Below are 26,907 nucleotides of genomic sequence, written 5' to 3' on the forward strand. Positions count from 1 at the left end.
CCCAGTATGGCCATTCTTATGATCTTATGAAAATGACTTCAGTGACCAAAAGAAAGTAAGAAAGGGCTTTCACCTGTGTAGAATTGTTGCTATCTAGGCATGACACCATACTGTGTATGATGCCAGATCTTAAAGTAGTATAGAAAATCTTCAGGCAGGTACTTTATGAAGTATGCCAGTGACTCATGCAGTATCACTTGAGTTGCATGTGCCGATAGTAAGGAGGATAGATCCTATTAAAGAGGGAAGCATAATATGACCTTTTTAATTTTGAGGGAGAAGGCAAGTTTTTCCCTTCTCTTACAAGTTTTGTTGTAGGAAAATCTCTTTAAGATAAAATTTGATCAGCAGGAAGTTTATTGGAGTAGGAGAAAAGGACTGTTAACTGAAACCAACTTTAGTCTATTTGTTTAGATTGTAAGTTCTTGGGGCAGAGACCACTTTTTTGTAATGTGTACGGTGCCTAGAACAGTGGGTGTGTATAGGCTACCACAATACAAATAATAAATAATAATAGCCTGGTAGTTTGATTATATTGGGATAAAGAATTTATAAGCCTCTTCTGACAATGGTAGGCAGAAATTAATCTATTAATGTACTTGAAAGTGATACTAAATGATCTCTCTCTCTGGGTGTGCATGCTTCTGTATGGCATTGCTTTTGTGATAGTCCATATGACACTTGTTCCAAAAAAACCTAAACCCCTGTCCCAATTAAGCACAAATTAGAGATATATTTTCAAACCTGAATGCCCAAGTCAAATTAAACTATTTTAGTAACCACTAAAGCAGTGGTCTCCAACCTTTTTACTCTCAAGATCACTTTTTGAATCTAAGGGCAATCCAGGCTCTACCCCATCCCTTTCCCGAGGCCCCGCCCCACTCACTCTCCCCCACCCTCACTCACTTTCACCGTGCTGGGGTAGGGGTTTGGGAGGGGGTGTGGGCTCTGGGCTGGGACAGAGGGGTTGGGGCTGGGGGTTGGAATGCAGGAGGGGGTGAGGGGTGCAAGCTCTAGGAGGGAGTTTGGGGCTCCAGGCTGGGGCAGAGTGTTGGGGTACAGGAGGGGGTACAGGGTGCTGGCTCTGGGAGGGGTTCAGGGCTGGGCTTTGGGGTGCAGGAGGGGCTTTGGGGTGCAGAAGAGGGTGTGGGGTACTGGCTCTGGGAGGGGGTTGGGGTGCGGCCTCCCGCCAGGCAGCACTTACCTCCGGTGGCTCCTGGTCGGAGGCGAGGCTAAGGCAGGCTCCCTACCTACCCCGGCCCCACACTGCTCCCAGAAGGGGCCAACACGCCCCTGCAGCCCCTGGGGGAGGGCGGGTGGCACGTGGCTCAATGCGCTGCCCCTCTCTGCAAGCACCACCCCTGCAGCTCTCCCAGCCAATGGGAGCGGGGGGGGGGGGGGCTGTACTTGCAGGCAGGAGCAGCGCGCTGACCATGGGGCCGCACTGGCTGCTTCCGGGAGCGGCATGGAGTCGGGGTAGGTAGGGAGTCTGCCTTAGCGGCAGCCACACTGCACCACTGGAGATGGTGATTGACTGGGAGATCCTCTAGGATTGACCAGTCAATCGTGATCGACCGGTTAGTGACCACAGCACTAAAGTATCCTTGTTACCATAATGGAATGTGTTTTGGAACACATGGGATAGGTAAAGTGGTATCCCATGTTTTATCACGTTTATCCATTTGAACTGATATCTAACTATTTTTCCTCTTTTGTAGTCTGGCTTTCATATTGGTGCATTGTGATTAGCCTAATCTCAGTATTTACTTCTTGGTTTGGAAATAACCAACCATGCTGCATGCACTTACTTTGTTGATGCACGAATTGTAGGATTGCCGGGGGAGCTCATATGGCTAGGGATAGCTCAGTGGTTTGAGCATTGGCCTGCTAAACCCAGGGTTGTGAGTTCAATCCTTGAGGCGGCCACTTAGGAATCTGGGGCAAAAATCAGTACTTTGTCCTGCTAGTGAAGGCTGGACTTGATGACATTTCAAGGTCCCTTCCAGTTCTAGGAGATAGGATATTTCTATTAATTTTTTTTATACAAACTAATTAATTTTAAACTGAACTGTGTTTGCAAGGTTCAAGTGCAGTTCATTAATACAGCGGTAAAACAGCTTTGAAAATACGCACTGTCGCTGCTTAGTAGATTACAGCTTTTAAACTGTTTTAAAGGAATGTGTAAACAGGGATAACGTTTGATTTCACATTACTGTTTTCTTTGCAAAATGCAATAAATCCAAATCATTACATTGTTTGACCAACACAGTATTAATCATGTTTAACATATGTGAATTTTATTGAAGCTTCCCCAAGTGCAAGTAATCCATCATACTTGAAAATAAAAGATCTGAATTGTTTCATTCTGTGCCAATAGGCTTCATGCACAATGTTCCCCCTGATCTAAAAAAAACTAAAGGAAAGATGCCAACTAACCTATTGTCTATAACTCAGATTTCTGCAAGAGAACTATGTGCTTTCTATGGGTTATTAGTCTCCATCCAAATTGGAAAAGAAACTATAATGGTTTTTAAAATAAAATATTTAGATATCTCTAATATGGGTTATTGTCTGGTATGTTTTACAGTAATAAAGAAGCAATTATTCAATTATTGTAACTTACTTAAAATGTTAAACTACAGTAAATTGTTAAAATATTGAAGACAAAATATTTGTAATATCAAAAGCTTTCACTGTACATGACGACACTTTTGATAAACCTTAAATAAATTATTCTATACTCATTTTTTTAAATGCTGTGGCAGTTTAACAAGTTAGAAAAGGAATGATACAATTAAAAATAGTATCCTTGATCTTGTTGCACATACAAATTCAACTAAGCTCAGTGAATTGAGAGTCCTGAGCCAGAGTACACCTAAATACTCACGTTTGTTCATAGGAACTTGTATGACTATGACTATTTAAACTATTCTGCCAGTGGTTGCTGTAGTACACTTCTGACATCGTGCTATAATATATTTTTTTTCCCTCAGAAAAGTTGACCTACATACACAGAAAAGGGCAACTTAAACATGAAACAGGTTAAATTTTGTAAAAACAAGCTTTTATAAAGCTTGCCACTAGTGGAAGTGTTTCCACAACTATTACAAATCCCGTGAAAACATTTGCTCTTAAGCAAACAAGCAGTGTTTAAAACACAAACTTAAATGCACTAAGGGTCTGAAATGAAACTGACATAAACAAAAGTGAAGCTGAGTTGATTGATTTGCTCAAACTGAGAGAAATGCAAAATATAAATGATGGGTATAAGTGAGAGCTAAATCCAGCCAACCCATGCAGTTTTAACTAGTGCAGAAACCCACAGATCTTTCCCTCTGAATACTTAATATGCTCCAACTAAAGGGCAGTTTGCTTGAAGCCTGAATAAGCACAGTGTGCTGTCGCTTTGCCTCTTGACTTAATTGAAAGGACTGAAGTATTAGAAGAGCAAACAGATCACACCTTAAGTTTTTCAGAAATTAGTGTTCCCAGTGTTCTATGCAGGTGAATAATTAATATTCAAAGTGTACCACAGCTAAAGTATTCAGTGACAAATATATGATGATATAATACTGTTATGAAAACAGTAATTTACATAAGCAATAAATGTTCTGTATGGACTCTGCAATGTACAGGGAACATCCCTCTCCCCAAACACATACTTTTCTGCGTATGGTTGTTTCAAATAAAATTTACATTTTAGCTGATTAATCTTTGATATGAACGCATATTAGTATAGCCTGTATCACAATTTTGGCTTAATATTTCCTTGTTTTGGGGGAGGATTAATGGAATATTGCCATTCTATTTATTAATTTTTAATAAGGGTTTTTTTTCCTGATTTTAATTATTTCTTAAAGCCCTCCTCAAAACACTTCCACGAAGCCAGTTCAGTACCTGCAGAAATACTGTTGTTTGTTTTTAAAAAATACTGTAGTGCTATGTGATCACAGCTCTTATGTCAGATATGTTGATCTCTCACTAACTGATCTGGTTCTATTGAAGACATGGAAATTTTGCTATTTACTTCACAGGAAGCAACATGAACCCTTAAACTAAACTTTTCATACTTAGGAAATCAAATCTTGAATATTTTGTTTATTATTAAACCAAAAGTTCATCTTCTAATGGAAGTTTTGACTACGAGAATGGAAAAATCTCAGTGAAATTGTGGTGTTCCGATGTATTTATAAAATTGGATAAACTAGTACTAGGCACTTGTTAGAGTGGTACTAAATGGCAGAAGCTTTGCAATTAATAGCACTGTTGATTTCCCTGTACTGAGGATAAACTGAATGGTGTCTGTATAGTGGCCATTGTGCAGCCCTTGGAGCTGTATGTCCTGCACCTAGAGCAGAGGTAGGCAAACTACGGCCCGTGAGCCACATCCGGCCCGCGGGACCCTCCTGCCCAGCCCCTGAGCTCCTGGCCCGGGAGGCTAGTCCCTGGCCCCTCCCCTGCTGTTCCCCCTCCCCTGCCGCCAGCGCAATGCTCTGGGCAGCGGGGCTGCAAGCTTCTGGGGCAGTGCTGCTGCAGAGCCTGGCCTGACCCAGTGCTCTGTGCTGTGCAGTGGCGACGGCGTGGCTGGATCCAGCCAGGCGGTGCAGCTTTAGTGCCGCCAGCCACCGGTGCTCCAGGCAGCGCGGTAAGGGGGCAGGGAGCAGGGGGGTTGGATAAAGGGCAAAGGCGTTTGGTGGGGTGGGCAGGGGTCGGGGCAGTCAGAGGGTGGAGAACAGGGGGGTTGAATGGGGACGGGGTCCCGGTGGGGGCAGTCAGGAATGAGAGGAGGGGTTGGATGGGGTGGCGGGGGGCAGTCAGGGGCAGGGGTTCCAGAGGCAGTCAGGGGACAGGGAGAAGGGATGGTTGGAGGGGCAGTGAGGAATGAGGTGGGGGGTTGGATGGGCTGGCGGGGAGCAGTCGGGGGACAGAGAGAAGGGGTGGTTGGATGGGGCAGGGGTCCCGGGGGGGGGCATCAGGAATGAGAGGAGGGGTTGGATGGGGCGGTGGGAAGCAGTCAGGGGCAGGGATTCTGGGGTCGGTCAGGGGACAGGGAGTGGGGGGGAGGTGGCTGGGACAAGGGTCCGGGGGGGGGTGGTGTCAGGGAATGGGGGGGGGTTGGATGGGGCAGGAGTCCCGGGGAGGGGGCAGATAGGGGGTGGGGGCTGGGCCACGACCCCCTCCCCTAACCGGCCCTCCATACAATTTCCGAAATCCGATGCGGCCCTCAGGCCAAAAAGTTGTCCACCCCTGACCTAGAGGAACTGTCAAGTAAGGAAATATCAAGGAACACACACACTGTTTTCTCTGCTCTGCCAAGTACTTTGTTCCATTAGTCTCAATACCCTTGTGGCAAAACTTACCAACAATTTTTGGCCTCCCAGGAATATTTCTCCCAAAATAATAGCAGAAGCAACTCTGATTATGGGGCCTGATCCTGCAAGCTCTCTCTGTGCAGAATTCCCATTGAAGTCAATGAGAATTTTGCATGTGGTAGGTTTTGGAGGACTGGGCTCATTGTGAACATATCCAGCTATAAATGCAGAGAATTTTTTCCATGGTCTTGGAGCCTATAAATCTTCCTGAGAAAATGGGTTCCATTTCCATGCTGGTATGCATAAGAACGACCATATTGGGTCAGACCAAAGGTCCACCTAGTCCAGTATCCTGTCTTTCAACAGTGGCCAATGCCAGGTGCCCCAGAGGGAATGAACAGAACATGTAATCATCAAGTGATCCATCCCCTGTCACCCATTCCCAGCTTCTGGCAAACAGAGGCTAGGGACACCATCCCTGTCCATCCTGGCTAATAGCCATTGATGGACCTATCCTCCATGAATTTATCTAGTTCTTTTTTTGAACCCTGTTATAGTCTTGGCCTTCACAACATCCTCTGGCAATGAGTTCCACAGGTTGACTGTGTGTTGTGTGGAACTTCCTTTTGGTTTGTTTTAAACCTGCTGCCTATTCATTTAATTTGGTGACCCCTAGTTCTTGTATTATGAGAAGGAGTAAATAGGAAATAAGCAAGTGTTTTCTCCACACCAGTCATGTTCTGAGAAGGAGTAAATAACACTTCCTTATTTACTTTCTCCACACCAGTCATGATTTTATAGACCTCTATCATATCACCCCTTAGTTGTCTCTTTTCCAAGCTGAAAAGTCCCAGTCTTATTAATCGCTCCTCATATGGCAGCTGTTCCATGTCCCTAATCATTTTTGTTGCCCTTTTCTGAACCTTTTCCAAGTCCTACATATCTTTTTTGAGACGGGGCGACCACATCTGCCTGCAGAATTCAAGATGTGGGCGTACCATGGATTTATACAGAGGCAATATATTTTCTTTCTTATTATCTATCCCTTTCTTAATGATTCCCAACATTGTTCCCTTTTTTGAACGCTGCTGCATATTGAGTGGATGTTTTCAGAGAACTATCCACAATGACTGCAAGATCTCTTTCTTGAGTGGTAATAGCTAATTTAGACCACATCATTTCATATGTATAGTTGGGATTATGTTTTCCAATATGCATTACTTTTCATTTATTAACGTTGAATTTCATCTGCCACTTTGTTGCCTGGTCACCCAGTTTTGTGAGATCCTTTTGTAGCTCTTTTCAGCCTGCTTCTGACTTAACTATCTTGAGTAGTTTTGTATCATCTGCAAATTTTGCCACGTCACTGCTTACTCCTTTTTCCAGATCATTTATGAATATGTTGAATAGGACTGGGCCCAGTACAGCCCCTTGTGGGACACCACTATTTACCTCTCTCCGTTCCAAAACCTGACCATTTATTCCTACTCTTTGTTTCCTATCTTTTAACCAGTTACCAATCCATGAGAGGACCTTCCCTCTTATTCCATGACCGCTTACTTTGCTTAAGAGCCTTTGGTGAGGGACCTTGTCAAAGGCTTTCTGAAAATCTAAGTACACTATATCCACTCGATCCCCCTTGTCCACATGCTTGTTGACCCCCTCAAAGAATTCTAGTAGATTGGTGAGGCATGATTTCCCTTTACAAAAACCAAGTTGACTCTTTCCCAATACGTTTATGTTCATCTATGTGTCTGGCAATTTTGTTTAACGAGTTTGCCCGGTACTGAAGTCAGGCTTACCGGCCTGTTATTGCCAGGATCACCTCTGGAGCCCTTTTTAAAAATTGGCGTCACATTAGCTATCCTCTAGTCGTTTGGTACAGAAACTGATTTAAATGATAGGTTACAAACTACAGTTAGTAGTTCTGCAATTTCATATTTGAGTTCCTTCAGAACTCTTGGGTGAATACCAGCTGGTCCCAGTGACTTATTACTGTTTAGTTTATCGATTTGTTCCAAAACCTCCTCTAATGACACCTCAATCTGTGACAGTTACTCAGATTTGTCACCTAAAAAGAATGGCTCAGGTTTGGGAATTTCCTTCACATCCTCAGCTGTGAAGACCAATGCAAAGAATTCATTTAGTTTCTCCGCAATTGCCTTATTGTCCTAGAGTGCTCCTTTAGAATCTCGATCGTCCAATGGCTGGTTGTTTAGAAGGCTTCCTGCTTCTGATGTATCGTGTATATACTCGTTCATAAGCTGAATATTTTGGGGGAAAAAGTGACGCATCAAAGAGCGGGGGTCGGCTTATAAATGGGTCTACACCAAAATTTGATGATTTTAAATTCTATGGAATCATTGAATTGAATATCTAATACATTGTCGTTTTGTTTACTTGGAGCGTCTGTAGGCATGGAGCCGCTCAGCTCCCTGTGGCCGTGGCTCGCCGTTCCCAATGCTGCAAATCTGCATGACATTTGACCCATGCATTTCACAAGCCAATCAGAAAAATACAATGAACGATAGTACTATAGCACTGGTGTCAGTCCGCTACTGTGTAATTTGATCTCTTCATGCATTTCTACCATTGGACCTCATAAGTCTTGAGCCAATATGAAAATATAATGTGCAGAATCGATGGAATCTCTAATAAAATTCAAATAGCCTGTTATCCCCACAGACATGCCAATCTATAGGGCTGCTTTGAAATAAACAACAATAATAATTTGACAGTGATAAAGCAGGTGACATTCCTGTATAAAGTCCTACAAAATCTGTGAAATCAATAGAAAAAGGTCTGCTTATCACGCAGTGTTCAAACTTAAAGTTGTTGAATATGCAGAAGCAAACAATAATTGTGCCGCTGCTCATGAATTCTGTATCAATGAGAAGCAAGTAAGAGAATGGCGAAAAAATAAAACACTAAAAGACATGCCAAGAAGCAAGAAAAAATGTCCAACGAGGTGCACTTCATTTCCTGAGCTGGAGAAAGCTGGGTTGTTGAATGTTGACAAAATGGGTACATTGTCACTAGAACTGGAATTCGTCTGCGTGCTCTGCAAATGTCGAAAGACGACAATACAAGTCAGTTAAGCCGTCAGTGTTTGTCGCATCAGCGGGTTGGTGTACTCGGTTCATGAACTGTCATGGTCTCTGTCTTCGTCAGCGAACAAAGATAGCGCAAAAGCTGCCGAGAGATCTGGAAGAAAAAATCGAATCTTTCCAAAGGTTTATTATAAAATATTTAAAGGAATATGCATTTGAACTGTCACAAATAGGAAATATGGACGAAACACCGATGACATTCGATCTCCCGAGCAACAGAACAGTAATCGGTGTTGGTGAAAAAGCAGTTTTAATTAAAACCACTGGCCATGAAAAAATCCATTTTACGGTGGTTTTATCATGTTTGGCAAACAGGATCCCTCCCATTGTTATTTTTAAAAGAAAAACCTTGCCTAAAAACATGAAAGTTCCTGCTGGTGTCATCGTACGTGCACACGAAAAGGGATGGATGGATGAAAGTGGGACTATTGAATGGCTGGAAAAAGTGTGGAATAAGAGACCAGAAGCACTTTTCAAGAAACCTGCTATGCTCGTTTGGGACATGTTCAGGGCACACAAGATGGATGAGGTGAAAAATGTGGCCAAAAATATGAAAACTACTTTGGCTGTAATACCTGGAGGCTTAACTTGAGTTCTACAACCGCTTGATGTCTGCCTGAACAACCCCTTTAAAGATAGGCTACGCAAAATGTGGTCTGAATGGATGTGCTCAGGCATGGCCAAGTTGACAAAAAGCAGGAATCTTATGAAGCCTGAAATCAATCAAGGTCGCCCAGTGGGTGTCCATTCCCTCGGAAATGGTAGAAAAATCATTTAGGAAATGCTGTTTCGGCAATGCACTTGATGGGTCAGAAGATGATGCCATATTTGATGATGACACAACAGAGGCTGATGATGAGAAGGAATCTGAGTCTGAAGACGACACTGCCGACATCTACGATGACAATGCAGGTGTAGCTGTGACTGAAGCCAAGTTTAATGAACTGTTTGGTGAATCAGATACTGATTCAGACTTTGAAGGATTTTAAGACTTTTTAAAGTCTCATATTGTTCTAAATTACTTATTTTAAATATCCATTTACAGATTTTAAATATTGACTGTAATTTTGAAGGTGAGTACATATTTGTTCAGTTATTATTATAACATTTTTTTCATTAGATTACATTAAAATAATTCTAGCAAAACTTTTGAGTGTTTCTTGTGATGCCAGCTTTTAAAATATAGCAGGGGTTGGCAAACTTTGGCTCACGGCCTGTCAGGGTAAGCTGCTGGCGGGTCGGGACGTTTTGTTTTACCTGGAGCGTTCACAGGCATGGAGCCTCTCACCTCCCAGTGGCCGCGGTTTGCTGTTCCCAGCCAATGGGAGCTGCAGAACTCCCGCACGGCAAACTGCGGCCACTGAGAGCTGAGGGGCTCCGTGCCTGTGAACGCTCCAGGTAAACAAAATGTCAAGGCCCGCTAGAGGCTTACCCTAACGGGCCAGGAGCCAAAGTTTGCCAACCCCTGAAATATAGGGTCGGCTTATGAAAGGGTCATACAGTTTTTGCTATTTATACCTAACCATCTTGGGGGGGGGGGTCGGCTTATAAACGAACGGGCCAATGACCGAGTATATACAGCACTTAAAAAAATGTTTGCTATTACTTTTTGAGTCTTTGGCTACCTGTTCTTCAAATTCTTTTTTAGCCTTCTTAATTATATTTTTACACTTCATTTGCCAGAGTTTATGCTCCTTTCTATTTTCCTCACTAGGATTTAACTTCCACTTTTTAAAGGATGCCTTTTTATCTCTCACTGCTTCTTTTACTTTGTTGTTTAGCCAAGGTGGACCTTTTTTGGTTCTCTTACTATGTTTTTTAATTTAGGGGTATACATTTAAGTTGAGCCTCTATTATGGTGTCTTTAAAAAGTTTCCAGGGATTTCACTTTTGGCACTGTACCTTTTTAATTTCTGTTTTAACTAACATCCTAATTTTTGTGTCGTCCCCTTTCTGAAATTAAATGTTACAGTGTTGGGCTGCTGTGGTGTTTTTCCCTGCCAGAGGGATTTTAAATTTAATTATATTATGGTTACTATTACCAAGCAGTCTAGCTATATTCACCTCAGATCCTGTGCTGCACTTAAGACTAAATCAAGAATTGCCTCTCCTCTTGTGGGTTCCAGGACTAGCTGCACCAAGAATCAGTCATTTACCTCTTCTGAGTTTGTGATGCCATTTGATAAGTTGGTAAACCCTGGTATAAATAGGAAGTGAATTGACCGTGCAGAAGAGAGATGTTTTGAGGGACTTTATAAGGTTATGAAGTATTTTAAATGCTTGTCATTTTGTGGAACATTTTCATAAACATTTTTAGTCAAACTGAAATAGGAGGTGTAGCGGGGTGGACACCCACTCCTGCCCTGAGGGGTTGGAAAAGCCCTACAGAGGGCTGGGGCTGGGCAAGGTAAAACCCTGGCTGATTGGGGGAAGTGGCTGCAGCTGGGCCACACCCTAATCGGAGCCCAGGTGGCCTGTATAAAGGCAGGGAGCCAGGAGCTCAGGCATAGTCTCTCTCTGCGTTCAGGGAGGGAAGGGCCTGGCTGCAGGGAGCTAGACATAGGGTATCTGTAGTGGAGCAGGGCTGGGGAAAGGCCGAGGAGCTGGGGAACTCCAGCCTGGGAAGCCCCAGGCTGCGGCCTAGTATTAGGCCAAGGGGTTGCAGAGGGCAGCCCAGGGCTAGGCCAATGCAGCAGGTCCAAACTCTCCTTGCCAGTGATGAGTGGCCTATACTGCAGTCTGCCCCAGGGAGCGGGGGGCTAGTTGGTGACTGGCAGTGGCCTAGTGCTGAGGCAAGGTGGGGATAGTGGGTGGAGGTTCCCCAGGGCGGGGAGACCCAGATCTGTGGGGTACTGCCTGGGGGCAGCATCCCAGTAATAGAGGCACCGGGTCCTGGGAGGGACACGGGCGCCAGAAGAGGACAGGCGGATCAGTGGCCTGCAGAGGGCGCTCCAGAGGCTGGTGAGCTAATTCCCTGGACGACCAGCAGGAGGCGCCGCAGGGGTGAGTCCGGACCCCTCTTACAGGAGGAAACTCTATTGACTTCAGTAACCCTTCAAGACTAAGAAATTTAAGGTCAGGAACTTTATCAAGGTAGAACAAGTGACCCTGGATTTGTGTTGTTTGGCCCTGTGTATTAATCTTGATATCCCCATGTATAGTTCTATGTCTTGACAATGTACTGCTTTACTTTAGAGATTTTGGCTTAGGTTCATTAAAAGATAGACCAATCTGTGTTTACATGAGTTGAAATACAGGAGTTACAAAAGCTTTGAGTTAACTGGCATTGGCTATCCAAAACCACTGAAATTCTAAGGCTGCATTGTGTCAATTTCAGTTGCATAACATAATAAATGCTCCATGTTGTGTGAACTAGGTAGTAGTACCAATCGATGACCTTATTTACATCATACAGGCAGAGCCCCCCATAATATTTTGACCACAATCTCATTCAAAATGCAGCAGTTTACTTCATAGGAATTGGTATTGTATTAATTTGACAATTGGTAGACGGGGTATCGTTGACACTAAGCTAGAAATATCTGTGTTATCAAAAGTAAAGTAAAAAACAACATAGGACCAGGTTGTCTTAAAAAAATCCTTTAAAAAAAACTTGTTCTGCAGTTGACTAGCAGCATTCTCACTGCACTGCCAAAGAATTTCAGAATAGAAGACTCAATAGCCATGTGCTTCTGTCAATTCTGTTTCTTTGAGTTCAACAATCCTATATTTTGACCCTACTTGTAGTGCCTAATGATCTCTCCATCTAATTAGCTTAAGAATTTTTATTTGTAGCAGAGATTACTCTTATCAACTCACTTGGTAAAAGTGCCAAATTCTGCGTTTAGTTATATTTCTGTAGTAACTCCATTGACCCCAAGATTTACACAAGTGTGACTGAGAACAGAATTTGGAGAACGGTTCATCTTAAAGCTCTAGGATATCTCTTCTACAGGATTTAGGATCCAGTAGTGCCACATGGCTCCCCCCTTTTAACAAAACAAAAACAACAACAACAAAAAGCGTGCTGTGGAAAAAAGATCCCCCCCCCCCACACACACACGCACACTCTTGCAGATCTTAGTACTCAGAGAGGGCCAGACCTCCAAAACTTCTCATCAGTACTGCCCCACTATATTTCTCTCAACTCTTCTAGATTTCACCATTTTAGCAGCCATGTCTTGGAATCCTGCAGCTAATGTTCCTTTTTTAGTAAACTAAAGGAATTAAAGCTCAGCAGCTAATAAATGTGCTATTGTGATATATTCCATGCCCCTCTATGAATTGTCATTTCAAGGGTGGTACTTCTGAACTGCTGGATCCACTCAGCACACCAGTAGCACTTCCTCTAAGTATTGACTTCAGTGGTTCCTGGAAAAATCAGTTCCATTCGATGTCCCAAGAAATCTAGTATTTGCAATAGGTTTCTCTTTTTCCTAGTAAAACAGCAGTGGAACTGACATTTAAAGTTGGGTATTTTTCACTTTTAATTACATCACTGATGAATTTTGATTTTACACTTCCTACTGATGCTAGGCTCCTTTTGGATAAATATATTTTGTTTTAAAATCTGACACAGAAGCCAATATATTTTTAAATTCTAGTGATCTCACAGAGCTCGGATATTCAGTGGCTTTTCCTGGGAATAAATCAAAATGTGCAAAATGAATACTGAAAGTGTTAAACAGCATCATGTATAACGTGTAGGCTATAACTCTAAAGCTTTGTTACAAACTGTTCTCTTTGTGGTTGCTTTTGAGAAATTATTTCTATATTTTCATGCTTGTAGTATAAGAGCAAGTTCCTTTGTATTTGGTGTATACAGAGGCACCCTTAAACTGTGCGGCTTTACTTATACTTGACAGATTTTTTGCATGTCATAGCTGAAAAGTGTCATTTTACATGTGATGAAAAAGGAACACCCTGCGCTACGCTTATGTTCCATATTGACTCATTCGGGGCCAGATCCTTTACCCCAGAAGTCAGTAGATGCTTTGCCATTGACTTCAGAGAGTACAGAAGCATGTGACCTAGTTTGTGCCAATAAAATTTCAAATATTAAGAAGCAATCCTTACCATGTTGGGAAAAGTTATTTGTAAATTAAAAAAAAAAAAAAAAAAGGGGGGGGGGAAAACAAAAAAAGCTAGATCATGCCCTTCCTAGGAAGGGAACATTTCTAGTATCTCCGCAGGGTCATCCACTCAGTGAGTGGGAGATGGTGGCTAGCCATAGGTCTGACATTATGCAAGTAGGCTAGAGATCCCCGCCCTCCTCCCCCCCGACCATGCTTGAAGACTTTGCGTGTGACTGGAAGGCTCCACCATTTTTTACACCAGCAGTTCTTATGCTGCTACTGTTTCCCTTGCTATGGGCATGATCCAGAGCGCATTGAAGTGAATGAGAGTCTTTCCATTTACTTCAGTGGGCTTTGGATCAGGCCCCCTGGCTGCATATTCAGACCTTCTCTGCAGGTTGTTAATTCTGGCATGAACCAGAATTTACCTTTGTGAGATTGTCAGAGTTGAACTCCCTACACCAGAGAATCATGCCATCTAGCGCAGAGGTTCTCAAACTGTGGTCCGTGAGCTCCATTCAGGTGGTCCGCGGATAGTTCCCTCTAAGGTGCGTGCCTGGGCGGCCGCACACAAAAGAATGAAGGGCCACCCACCTAATTAGAGGAGGTGCAGGCGTGGCTCCATTAATTAGGTGCCTGGACCCTGGAGAAGATGCACATGTAAGGTGAGGTAGTGGCCGGGGGGGGGGGCGGGAGGAAGAGGGAGTAGGTGGGCGGGGGCAGTGGGGTGAGAAGAGAGGGTGGGGGGAATTTGGGACGTGCAGGGCTGCAGTGGCCAGAGAAAGAGGCGACTTTCCCCAGCTCTAGGGCTGCGGCTGCTGGGGAAAGACCCCCCTCCTTCCCAGCCCCAGCTCTGTGGCTGCTGTGGTGGGGGAGACCTGCCTCCTTCCCAGCGATGTGGGGAGAGAGGGCACGTCCATTGCATTAGAAAGATAAGACTACTGATATTAAAATATGAGTTGTGTGCTTTTATTTATAGAACAAAAAAAGTTGTTTATTAAAGGTTTGTTTTTATAGCGCTTTTATCCAAAGCACTTTACAATAGTTAGCTAATGGTACAAACAACCTTTGGAAAGATCATTAAGTGGTCCACTGAGCCCCTCAGCAATTTTCAAGTGGTCTGTGAAAAAAATAAAAGTTTGAGAACCACTGATCTAGCATGTTCCTTGGATCTACCCACTTGGCTGCCAACAGACATTCCCTCCTCCCCAAGTTCCATTTCCAGCAGATCTGCCTCAACACATGTTGTTTACAGGAGGGCCTTCCCAACTGGTAGCTCCTTTCTTTTGGTATTTGTAGCCCTCATTTAAAAAGTTACTACTTGATGTGAGATTTGATAGGGTTTGAATACAAGTCAAACTTATCAATACTTTTGATGGAATAATAGTAGAAATAGTAGCACTATTTGTTAAGTGATACCAGATAGTATGACTAATGCAAGTCCTAATATCGATTTTCAACTACATTTTATGAATCCCATTTGTTTATTATGTTACTTATTAAATGTGCCCTTTCAGATGTCTCAGGACACAGAATGTACACTAGAACATATTTCTGTTGGCCATATAGTAAAAGAAATTTTACATGTTTATGTATAATGTAAAGTTAGTAATGTTTTAGGGGAGGTTTCATGGTGAAGCAATGTTTACATAGTGGTGTAATATTGGGCCAAGTCTACATGGGAATATTCAAGAAAGTTAAGGCACGTCAACTAAAGATGCTGTGCACATAAGTTAAAACTTATTTAACATCAATGTGGATGATTGGGTTTTATTTTCTTAAATATGAACACATCACTGTGGTGCTCCACTCTCTCTACTGGCTCCCCATAGAATACAGTGTCCTGTTTAGATCTCTGCCCTAATCTTCAAAGCCCTCCATTGGATTGCCTCTCACTCTGCAAACATGACTTCCCAGGGCAGCGATATTCAGTTGGAACAATGAAACTGCCAGTCAACAGAGGGAGGCTCATGAGCAGGAGACAGCTTTCACAGGAGCTGGACCTAGCCTGTGGAACCCTTGCCCTCAAAAGATAGGAGTGACCCCCCCCCAGATCTCACGGTTAAATGTAAAACTCATTTGTTTTTCTTAGCTTTCTCTCAATCAGTTCTCCTCTCTCATACTCTGTAAACAAAATCCCCCAAAATACAAATTAATCAAGCTATTGCTCCAACGGACTGGGGGAGTTTTGTTCTTATTTCTGTTTGTAAATACTTGGAGGATCACTAGTACTGCAGTGATGGGAGGCCATAGATACATAGAACACACTTGGAAATCTGAATTGAAATTCAACCCCAACTGATTATCCTATTAAAATATTAACAAGAATATTTTGGTACTTCCTCCTATTTTGGTGTTAATGAAACTTGTGTTGCACTGATATCATCCTTACAATATTGAATTTTGCTTCTTACATTTTCTTTTGACTTTTTTGTTTATACATGGTACATAGTTAAAAAAATTAATAAGCAGTGTTCTTGATTGTTGGCATATAATTAGTAAGGCTATTGACATAGCTATAAAATCACCCCCACCACACACTATCTCTTATTAATTTGAGTAAGGAATCAATCCGATCTCATCTTTCATGCCAAACTTGTCATTCCTTCAGTGCCCTAAAAGGACTATTGCTGAAAATCTGACAATTAGGGCTGTCGATTAATCACAGCTAACTCATGCAATTAACTCAAAAAAATTAATTGCAATTAAAAAAATTAATTGCAATTAATCTCAGTTTTAATTGTACTGTTAAACAATAGAATACCAATTGAAATTTATTAAATTTTTTGGATGTTCTTCTACATTTTCATATATATTCTGTTGAATTGATTTCAAAGTATATATTTTTGATTATAAATATTTGCACTGAAAAATGATAAAGAAATAGTATTTTTCAATTCACCTCATACAAGAACTGTAGTGCAATCTTTGTCTTGAAAGTGCAATTTACAAATGTTGATTTTTTTTAACATAACTGCACTCAAAAACAAAACAATGTAAAATTTCAGAGCCTACAAGTCCACTCAGTCCTACTTCTTGTTCAGTCAATTGCTAAGACAAGCAAGTTTGTTTACATTTACAGGAGATAATGCTGCCCTCTTCTTCTTTACAATGTCACCAGAAACTGAGAACAGGTATTTGCATGGCACTTTTGTAGCTGGCATTGCAAGGTATTTATGTGCCAGATATGCTAAACATTCGTATGCCCCTTCATGCTTCAGCCACCATTCCAAAGGACATGCTTCTATGCTGATGACACTTGTTTAAAAAAAATGTGTTAATTAAATTTGTGACTGAACTCCTGGGGGGAGAATTGTCTGTTCCCTGTTCTGTTTTACCTGCATTCTGCCATAGATTTCATGTTATAGCAGTCTCGGATGATGACTCAGCACATGTTGTTCATTTTAAGAACACTTTGACTGCAGACAAAATGCAAAGAAGGTACCAATGTGAGATTTCTAAAGATAGCTACAGCACTCGACCCAAGGTGTAAGAATCTGAAATGCTTTCCAAAATCTTAGAGGGATGAGGTGTGGGGCATGCCTTCAGAAGTCTTAAAAGAGCAGCAGTCTGAGGCAGAAACTACAGAACCCAAACCACCAAAAAAGAAAATCAACCTTCTGCTGCTGGCATCTGACTCACATAATGAAAATGAACATGGTCGGTCCTCACTGCTTTGGATTGTTGTTGAGCAGAACCCACCATCAGCGTGGACGCAAGTCCCCTGGAATGGTTGTTGAAGAATGAAGGGACATATGAATCTTTAGTGCACCTGGCACATAATTATCTTGCGACGCCGGCTACAACAATGCCATGCGAATGCCTATTCTGACTTTCAGTTGACCGTGTAAACAAGAAGTGGGCAGCATTATCTCCTGCATATGTAAAGAAACTTGTTTGTCTGAGCGATTGGCTGAACAAGAAATAGGACTGAGTGGACTTGTAGGCTCTGAAGTTTTACATTGTTTTATTTTTGATTGCAGCTTTTTTTGTACATAATTCTACATTTCTAAGTTCAACTGTCATGCTAAAGAGATTGCACTACAGTACTTGTATTAGGTTAATTGAAAAATATTATTTCTTTTTTACAGTGCAAATATTGGTAATAAAAATATAAAGTGAACACTGTACACTTTGTATTCTGTGTTGCAATTGAAATCAATATATTTGAAAATGTAGAAAACATCCAAAAATATTTAAATAAATAGTATTCTATTGTTTAACAGTGCGATTAATCACAAATTTTTTTAATCGCTTGACAGACCTACTGACAATATGTTATTAAGAAAGATATCTAAGACAAGGAAAGATTTATTTATTGGCTAGAAATAAGGTGTGCATATTTTTAACAGTGAGTGTAATTAACCATTAGAATAAGTTATCGAGGGTGGAGTTCCCCCTCACCTGAAGTCTTTAAGCCAGAAGTTATGATGAGCTTGATGCTGGAGCCACTTGGTGAAATTCTGTGATTTGTATTATGTAAGAGGTCAGATTAGATGAACATAGTGCCCATTTCTGGCATTAAAATCTGTGAAATCTTGTCTGAGCTAACTTATGCAAATGTTTGTATAAATGCTCCTCTCTTTTCTTCACTTGGCCAGATCAGATCATGTTATGGATCCAACCAAATCGGAAGGATACGTGAGCCGGTGAGAAAGAACATGGACTTCTGAGAACACTAACTTCCTAGATCCTTAAAATAGAAGAGCCTGGGATTATGGTGATCAGTTACCAATGGCTACAAAGATGGAAAAGCAATGGACCCCTCTACCTGTACCTGTATAAATAAAGTTTTAGAAGGCAGAGAGAACTTAAACTGAACCAAATAATTATTTCAGCCATGGGAGAAAATGAAAGTTTTTGGGAGAGCTTGATATATGCACATCCTACCTGTGTAGCCTGGAAGCGAGAGCCAGAAGGATCTATCTACCATCTAGCTAGTATTCTATTTGTTGTTGGCTTCATGGGAGGAAGTGGATTCTTTGGGCTAATGTACGTCTTCAGTTTGCTTGGATTGGGCTTTCTCTGCTCTTCTGTATGGGCTTGGCTGGATATATGTGCTGCTGATATATTCTCCTGGAATTTTGTCCTCTTTGTGATATGCTTCATACAATTTATTTATGTTACTTACCAAGTTCGGAGTGTTTCCTTTGAAAAAGAATTCCAGGAACTCTACAGTTCTCTTTTTCAGCCTCTGGGAATCTCCTTGACTGTTTTTAGGAAGATTGTCTTGTGTTGTGATGCAGAAGTGGTTACTTTGGAGAAGGAGCATTGTTATGCTATGCAAGGCAAAACACCTATTGATAAACTCTCTATGCTTGTGTCTGGAAGGTTTGTATCAGTTTTGTTCATATCTATTTACTGGGTGGGTTTTTTTCATCCTTCCAAATATTAAAAGTAAACAGTAATTCCTTATTTGTATATTGTTTGCTCACATTTAATTCAAGTACCAGAGATTAAATAGGCTGACAGTTTAAAAACTGTAAACATGTCCAGGAAGTCTCCAGCATGAGAACACTTTGAGCACAAAAGCCATAACAGCTTAAAGAACAAGGAGACTAATATTTTTTTTCAGACCATTGTATTATACCACTTCCATTTTTCCTTAAGAAATTCAAATAAAGGGAGCATGAGTGCATTCATCAACGTGTACACTGTATTTGTTTATTGTTTTAATAACATAAGAATATTTTAGAAGTGTTCTCTATTAGTATAACCTGACTAATATGGGAAACAAAATTGTGCTACACCGTATAGCAGTGAATGCTATGTTTGTTTTTAATAGCGTATCGCTACATTATATCCTAGATTGTACCTGCCTGCTTCATGGGTGTCCAAGGAGTGGAAAAGGCATAAGAAACAAACAGCCTCCCTCCACAACAGCTGGGCACAACCACAGTCCCTGCTAGTGTCCGCATGAGTGCTAGCTATACTGCAGGAGTAGTGTCCATCCCTCCACATTGGCCAAACATGCAGGGAAATGCATGCTACACTCCTTCCTGGGGTGAGACAAAAGACCTTGCACGCCCCTGCACATGGGAGATGAGAGCATTAAGCCCCATCCTGAGTAGCCCTCAGAGTGGCATACAAGGTGCAGTTGAGTCCTAGATAATTTTTTAACTCATGAAAATCTTGGTCTGTGGAGGGCTAGGCCATTCATACAGAGACCCAGTGTCTCCCTGCTATTCCCCTGGCCTCAATCACAGCTCCTGAAACAGCATTACCTTGCATGGGAAAACCATATATTACATGAGGGATGTCTCCCCAGCTACCATGCCTCCCTCTCACCGTAGCCCTCTAAAATTGCAGAGCCACAAAATAACAAAGGGGGTTCTATTGATCTTAGAAGGTGAATCATGCTTTTTCACCATCTCTATGTATATCCGCCATATCAGGCCATCGTATGCCTAACATTCAGCCCTTCCACATGCTAGTCACCTATAGAATGATCTTGCCTTGAGTAAGGACTATAAGATTTGAACCTTAGTTGCTGGCTTGCTGTTTTGTATGTGCTTGTTCCAATTGCATATAAAAACTTAAAGAAAACAGTATGAACAAATAAGCATAGACCCCACTGACCTCAACACCCTGTACTGAGTATTAAAGTACCTCACATCCGGCTGCTGTTTAATATTAGAAGTAACTTACTATTCTGTCTACTTTTATGAGTGCAATATTGACACATCCACTGTATTTTGGTAGGATCAGAGTGACCGTTGATGGAGAGTTTCTGCATTATATTTTCCCTCTTCAATTTCTGGATTCTCCTGAATGGGATTCCCTAAGACCCACAGAAGAGGGTATTTTCCAGGTAAAACATGAAGGGTTTTTGTGTACTTCTTTAAACTGTTGCATAGTTAATCACTTTAGAAATTAATGTACTGTATTATTTTTGTTATTGAAAATGCCAGACTTGGGCATATAGGGGAGGGGAGGTCTGGTTACCCAATTGATTGGTTATGTCTGTATTCTGTTGGTATTTATTTAGTTTTATATTGTTGCTGCAAAATATGATTGCTTAGAAAAAATGACCCTATTTGGTATTTCAGAATTAGACTGCCTTTGTATTATGTAACGGTCTTTTTACATTTCATCTGGGCTTACACCTAGAGAACTTCTGGATCCAAGGAAACTAGAAATTCTTGGTCTTCTTCCCCACCTGTCTTCTATCTGCAATGAGTCTTGGGTCATATTCTCAGCTGGCTTAAATTGACATAGCTCAGTTAACTTTAACTATTGTATATACAGAGCAGAAAGAATAAGGCACATGCACAGGCAGCAATCCAAGAAGCACTAGTGGCACTTTCAGAGGACTATTTGTAGGATTTCTGTGGCCAATTGTCATAAAAAAAACTGCAGAATCAGGCTTTTACTTGTGCAGCTTTCCTATTGAAGCCCATGGGAGTTTCTTCTGAGTAAGAAGAATAGGCCTGAGCCCTTCATACAATTGTATAGTCAACATCAGCACACTGGAATTTAGCTATTTTTAATCTCATTTTCAGGTAACTCTTACAGCAGAGACGGACTGTCGATATGTGGCTTGGAGGAGAAAGAAACTGTATTTGCTGTTTGCTAAACACCGTTTCATTTCACGTCTGTTTTCAATTTTAATTGGGAGTGACATTGCTGATAAACTATATGCCTTGAATGACAGAGTGCATGTAGGAAAAGGACTTCGATACGACATCCGGTTACCAAACTTCTACCAAGTGGCAGTACCAGGGACACCCAAAGTGCAACCTGCAGAACAACTTGTGAGCAATTCAAGACAAAAGTTCACTAACATTGCAAACTGTGACTCTTCTAAAAAATAACAAACGAAAAGATATGCTAAATTAAATAGGGAAATACAAGTTAATAACAGGAAAATCAAGCTGAACAATACCTAGTAAAGCCAAACTTGATTGAAAGTGCCATTTACTTTAGCTAAAATAGCTTGCATCCCTTTTCTCCCTGCAGAGCCAGCTGGTTGGCTTGTACATCTTGACTAATTATGCATTATGATTAATTTCTTTTGTTGGTCTTACTACTTTTAGGGGGGGGGAATGAATCATGATGGGATGAAGCTTTATTGTAATTGTGGTGCCTTCTGTGGGTTTTTTTTTTTAAATGATATTTGCATAGCGCTCTTGATCATATTTATTCCAACTTGCTTGTCATAATGAATTATGGAATCTATTTCATCATAGTGAAAAGCAAGTTCTTATCTTATTTTGAGTTGCTTGTTACATTCATAATTACAATATGTGAACCTGATCTTTTTTTTTAACCATCAGAAGCTGAGAGAAGATTACTTTAAAAAAAAATGTAAACTCAGATTGTCGTTTTCTTTTTTAAAAAGGGGAAATGACAGAATGTGAAATGCACAGTAAGACAACATTTTTTTTTTTTTTCATTCAGTCCATGAACAGTTGATTTCTCCCAGGCTATAGGAAAGAGGCATTACACGGAAACAAAAAACACTAGTGTAATTGCCGACGTGAAAAAAAGTAACGCAATCCATATAATTGCTGCAAGGTATATAATAGGAAAAAGGTTGTGTAGTGCTTTTAATAGAATGTGATGCTACAGTAACTAGACTTCAAAGGTGTAAATGCCAATCATAATGTACAGTAAATACTGTACGTCAATCAATCACTAACCTATTTAAGTCCATATTTTACAGAAACCCTTTCAATCAGGTTTGTCATAAAGCGACACAAATCAGTAAATACGTGGGGCTACCAACATAAAACAGCAAACTATTCTTCTTAGTAGTGAAGTACTCCTATTTAGCTTGCAAAGTCACTTTTCTGTGCCTATAAACGTTTTAATTTAAAATACATCTTCTCCCTAGTGTGGGTGTCTTTAATAGTTTATGGGGATTGAAGATCAACATTTGGTTGGAGAAACCTAGTTTTATATCTTTTCCAATTGATCTTGAGGTCATTGTGCCTTTGGGGAAGAGGTGTTTGAATGTCTTTCCTAACTTACTACCTTGCTCTATGCTTGATGCATGCCTATAATCAAAAAGGGAGAACCATTACTATTTTATGAGACAATATTAATGCTTGATACATATCAAGGTAGATTGCCTTTTTAATATTTAAAACTTAAAAATTGCTCTAGGGTTTGGGAGGAAAAGTTAGTACCTGCCTTTTTTAAAAAAAAAAAAAAAAAAAAAAAAAACTAGATCTTATGAGTCATTGGTGGAGGTTTAAAGCAGTTGCCACAGTCTCTATCTTGAAGGTAATCTTACTGTGTAAGAGGAAAAACTCTTTCAAAAACACATTCATCCTGGAGCCTGAGTGAAATGGTTTTCAGTAAGAGTGGCTTTACAGAACAAACCAAATAAATCCATGTATTGTAATAATTTTGTTAAAAGTGATGAAAAAGTATATATTGTACATCACTCAATACAAATAAAAGTAGTATTTACAATGCAAGAACAATTCTGCTTTTAGCTTTCTCTGTTTTCTAGGGAGATAGATATGTAGTGGTGCCATGTGATATTGCAGAGCTACTCGTGTATAATGGGGTAATCCCAAATTCATTCTAATAAAAACCTCTTTATTATGTACTCCCTATGTTATACCACATGATGTCACAATGTCCATAAAATGACTTTGTTTCTGTAACCATACCTGCAGCCATTTAATTAACTGAAAGATGCTGAGTCCCTAAATTAATCTTGGAGCTGAGGCTCTACACCATTTTGCGGGAGGTGGCTTGCACTTCATATAATTGGGTTCTCTTATTGCTCTGTTGACTTCTCACTTTTGTGTTCTGCCAAGTCATCCATCTCAGCCACAATTATCAAATATCTCACTCTTCAGATAAACTTTCAGCATTTTTTTTTTTTATTAAAGGTACCCCAAAATTATTTTTTCCTCACCAAATCTGACGTCGATACAAACCCAGGATTGAACATGTCCTTTGCTATATAATTTGTTTTGGATCAATAAGAGGTTTTACAATATTTTATGAACCCCTAGGACTAGAAATGCCATTAGAAAGGTAGTATTCTAACTTTGACAGACATTGACAAAGCATTGATTTATTGCTCTGCTAGACATTCAAATCAAGACATCCTGACTTTTTTTTTTTTTAGAAAGCTAATTTTAAATAATAGAAGTTTTACAAAACTTACTAGTACTATCAGATATATGGCATAAAATTCTGGTCCACTTTGAAGTCAAGGACAAAACTCCCATTTAAAATTCTGTGACCATGAAATTGACCAAAATTGACCTTGAATTTGGAAGGGTCCTAACTGTCAGTGTGAGTATGTACAGAGAGACAGATAGAGACTTTGGGCCTGATTCTAGTCTCACCCCACTGTGTAAATCAGGAATAATGTCATTCATCAATTAGGTCTTACTGGTTTAAGTGACAGGGTAATCGAGTCAGTGCTGCTCTATGAAGCACCGAGGTCCATATTGTGAATCCCTTACTTGGACTGTAGTGACTCTGCTTGAGTAGCACCTCGCTCTTTGGATAGTTGCATTGTCTTGAGTGGGGCTATTGATGGAGCTGGGCTCTATTATAAGTAAGGGGGGCAGAATCTGGCACCATGTGACTGTTTTAAAAGCAGCTGTTTGCCCTTTCATCTGGGCATCAGTCTGTCAACTGATTAGTGCTTCTAGCATTTTTGAACATGTCAGGCAGGAATCCCCCTTCTGAGTTGCAAATTTCATGCCACCAACCAGCAAGATAACTGTGCCCCAGGAAGAATTTAGCTCAAAGAGAGAAGATGGTGTTTGCACCACTAGCATTCTCAGGAGTTCCCCTAGTATGGGTGGCAGAATTTAGTCTTGTGTAAAAAGCAAGGGTTACATTCTGCTCCATTGCCTGGGGTGACAACCAGGGAGAACTTAGCTCTATTTATTATAATACATGGTGCAACTTCTAATCAAGAATTATTTTCCTTGGACCAAAACAGAAACTGTGGCTCAATCTGATCAAAGAAGACTTGATCATGGAGTAGATTATGGTCCATAGCACACAAGATTCTGCCTGTTTTGAAGAAAAATGGGGAAACGAGCATGAATAATAATGCTATAGACTTATCACTCCGTTGAAGCTATGTACTCTTGTAATTATGAAATGATGTTGATACTTTTCTAGAAAAAAGTTTGATAATATGAAATTATTGTGAGACAATGCATTGCCTACTGTTATATTCTCAACCGACATGAAAAATTACAATAAACTATTTTGCCACTGATGTGAACTGGTCTTGCAAGACCATCTGTTATTAAAAACCATTCTCAATTATTTAGGTACATAACATGAAGAAAAAAAACTACACTGAACTCAGGGGTGTAAAAATAGATTAATTACTCTACTGCTGTAATAGTTGAATTTATATTTAAAAAAAAGTGGGAGTATTTCTGAAATACTCTGAGGTAGCTGAATAGACACATTGTCAAACGATTCCTTAGCCTACCTTTGGAAAATGTTTATTTTGATTACATTACATTAATATGCATGAAAAATATAAGTACCATAATGGGTTCATGATTCTAGAGGGAGTGCATCAATTTTTCATCTGCATAATTCATACTAACTTGTTTCTTTTTGTAGAATTTTGTGTGGCTGCAGTTTCTGCTTAATTTTTTGTCTAGTGTAGATGCAGTAAAAGCTGTAATGGGCCTTGCATGGTTTGGACAGATTGTTTTAGTACACCATTCACAGAACCTGACTGTGTAAACACTGATGTTTGAATTTTGTGGTGTTAGTAATCCAGCACAAAGGTGCTCAAGAAGACAAGTGCTATATATAACCCACTTCGTTATTTTAACTTTCAAAGTCTTCACCTCACGTCCCAATGTGAATCAAAGGAATTAATGAAACTTAACATGCAAATTAGCAATTTAGCCTGGTAACTTAACATGTAAATAAAGCCACATCATCTTGGTGAATCAAAGAGTGTAGGTGGAGCTTCATAAATACAAATGTGCTGATTTTCTCCTACACAAGTGAGGCATGTGACCTACCCGGCTGCTCCGGGAGGCTTAAGCAGCAGCTATGACTTCAATGGGACTAATTGCATGAGTAAGGATTTGCAGGATCGTGCTTAAGGTCAAAAAACTGCTGGCAGATTTACCTACAAAGGCAGCATACAAACATCACCCATGGAGAAGGTAAGAAGCTTCCAAGAGCTTGAGGGAGTAGAGGAAGATGTTCCAGCAGCTAAAGCGCTACCCGGGGTTATGGGGCACATATTTTAAATCCCTGCTCCACCATTGACTTTTTGTATGACCTTGAGTAAATCACTCAGCCTAAGTTCCTCATCTGTGAAATGGGGATGTTAGTGCTTCCTTACCTCACAGCAATTTTGTGAGTCAGTACATTAAAGATTGTGATGTGCTCAGAAGCTAATGATAGGGGCCATATAAGCACCATAAGCAGCTGCGATAAAATAATAGAGTGAATAATGTTTGCTCCTTTCAGTGCTGGCACTCACTTCTAGCCCTGGAAGATCTTCAAATACCAAACTTCAAAATCATGAGACTTTTATACACAAAAAGCTATTTTTGATCATTTTAGATATTTGCACAATTATTTTTTCTTTTTGGTACAATGTGGGCTCCTGGTAGCTGAAGTCTTGTTGAATTGAGATTCAGCCATCGAGGGCTTCACTCCCAGTGTAACTGCACTAATACAAACCCCAAGTATACTTTAAAAAAGCTGCACTTTGCATTAGTTGAGTTTACTGTTGCCTGAAATCCTGGCTTTCCTTGTCTACAGTTGGGACTTGCACTGATGCAGCTAACACCAGTTGCTGGCTACCAATGGCTAAAAATGCCAAGTATAGACAAATCATAAGGCTCCTGATTTTACAGGTAGAAGAATACAAAAGGAAATCTCAATGAAAAATATTTAAATTTCTCAAAAGCATTCTTAAAATAGTTTTTTTCCATAGTATATATGGCATATATGTAATAAGATGGTATGAAGTTTCATTAACATTTATTTGGAATAACTTGCATTACTTGTCAAGTTACTGAGTTGTGCAACCATTCCCAATTCCTGCTCATATAACCTTTATACCACACAATGTGTGTGTACACACACACACACAAAATTCATACAGTGTAGAGGATGGACTGTGCTCTGGGAATGGCTCTGGGCTGTGTGGTCAATGAAGATGTTGTTTGTAGGACCCCTGTTTCATTTGTTGCAGAAGATGGAAGGTTTGTAGTGAAGGAAGCGAAATATGGACCTGTGTCTAAAGATGTTGAATGCCAGCTCTAAAATGAGGGTAATAATACCATTTAATCTCAAAGGACTGTTTTGAAATTGATTAATATGTGAAGCAGTGAGGCCCAGATCCTCAGAGGTATTTAGGCACCAAACTCGCATTGAAATCAATGGCAGTTAGGTGCCTAAATACCTTTGAGGCTCTAGGTCAAAGAAACTATGGTG

At 40.6% G+C, this 26,907-nt stretch overlaps 1 protein-coding gene across 1 annotated transcript in view; it reads left to right on the forward strand.

Moving 5' to 3' along the window:
* Positions 1 to 21,781, forward strand: part of POPDC3 (popeye domain containing 3) — a 24,381-nt gene extending 2,600 nt beyond the window's left edge. Inside the window, exons 2-4 of the mRNA XM_026653953.2 lie at positions 18,099 to 18,828; positions 20,200 to 20,308; positions 21,000 to 21,781. Of these exons, the coding sequence (XP_026509738.1) occupies positions 18,338 to 18,828; positions 20,200 to 20,308; positions 21,000 to 21,311 (912 nt within the window). The 5' untranslated portion in view covers positions 18,099 to 18,337 and the 3' untranslated portion in view covers positions 21,312 to 21,781. The remainder of the gene's footprint in view (positions 1 to 18,098; positions 18,829 to 20,199; positions 20,309 to 20,999) is intronic.
* Positions 21,782 to 26,907: the final 5,126 nt, after the last annotated feature.

Source organism: Terrapene carolina, unplaced genomic scaffold (genome assembly GCF_002925995.2).
Source record: "Terrapene carolina triunguis isolate 2854851 unplaced genomic scaffold, T_m_triunguis-2.0 Scaffold42, whole genome shotgun sequence".
Classification (NCBI taxonomy): Eukaryota; Metazoa; Chordata; order Testudines; family Emydidae; genus Terrapene; species Terrapene triunguis.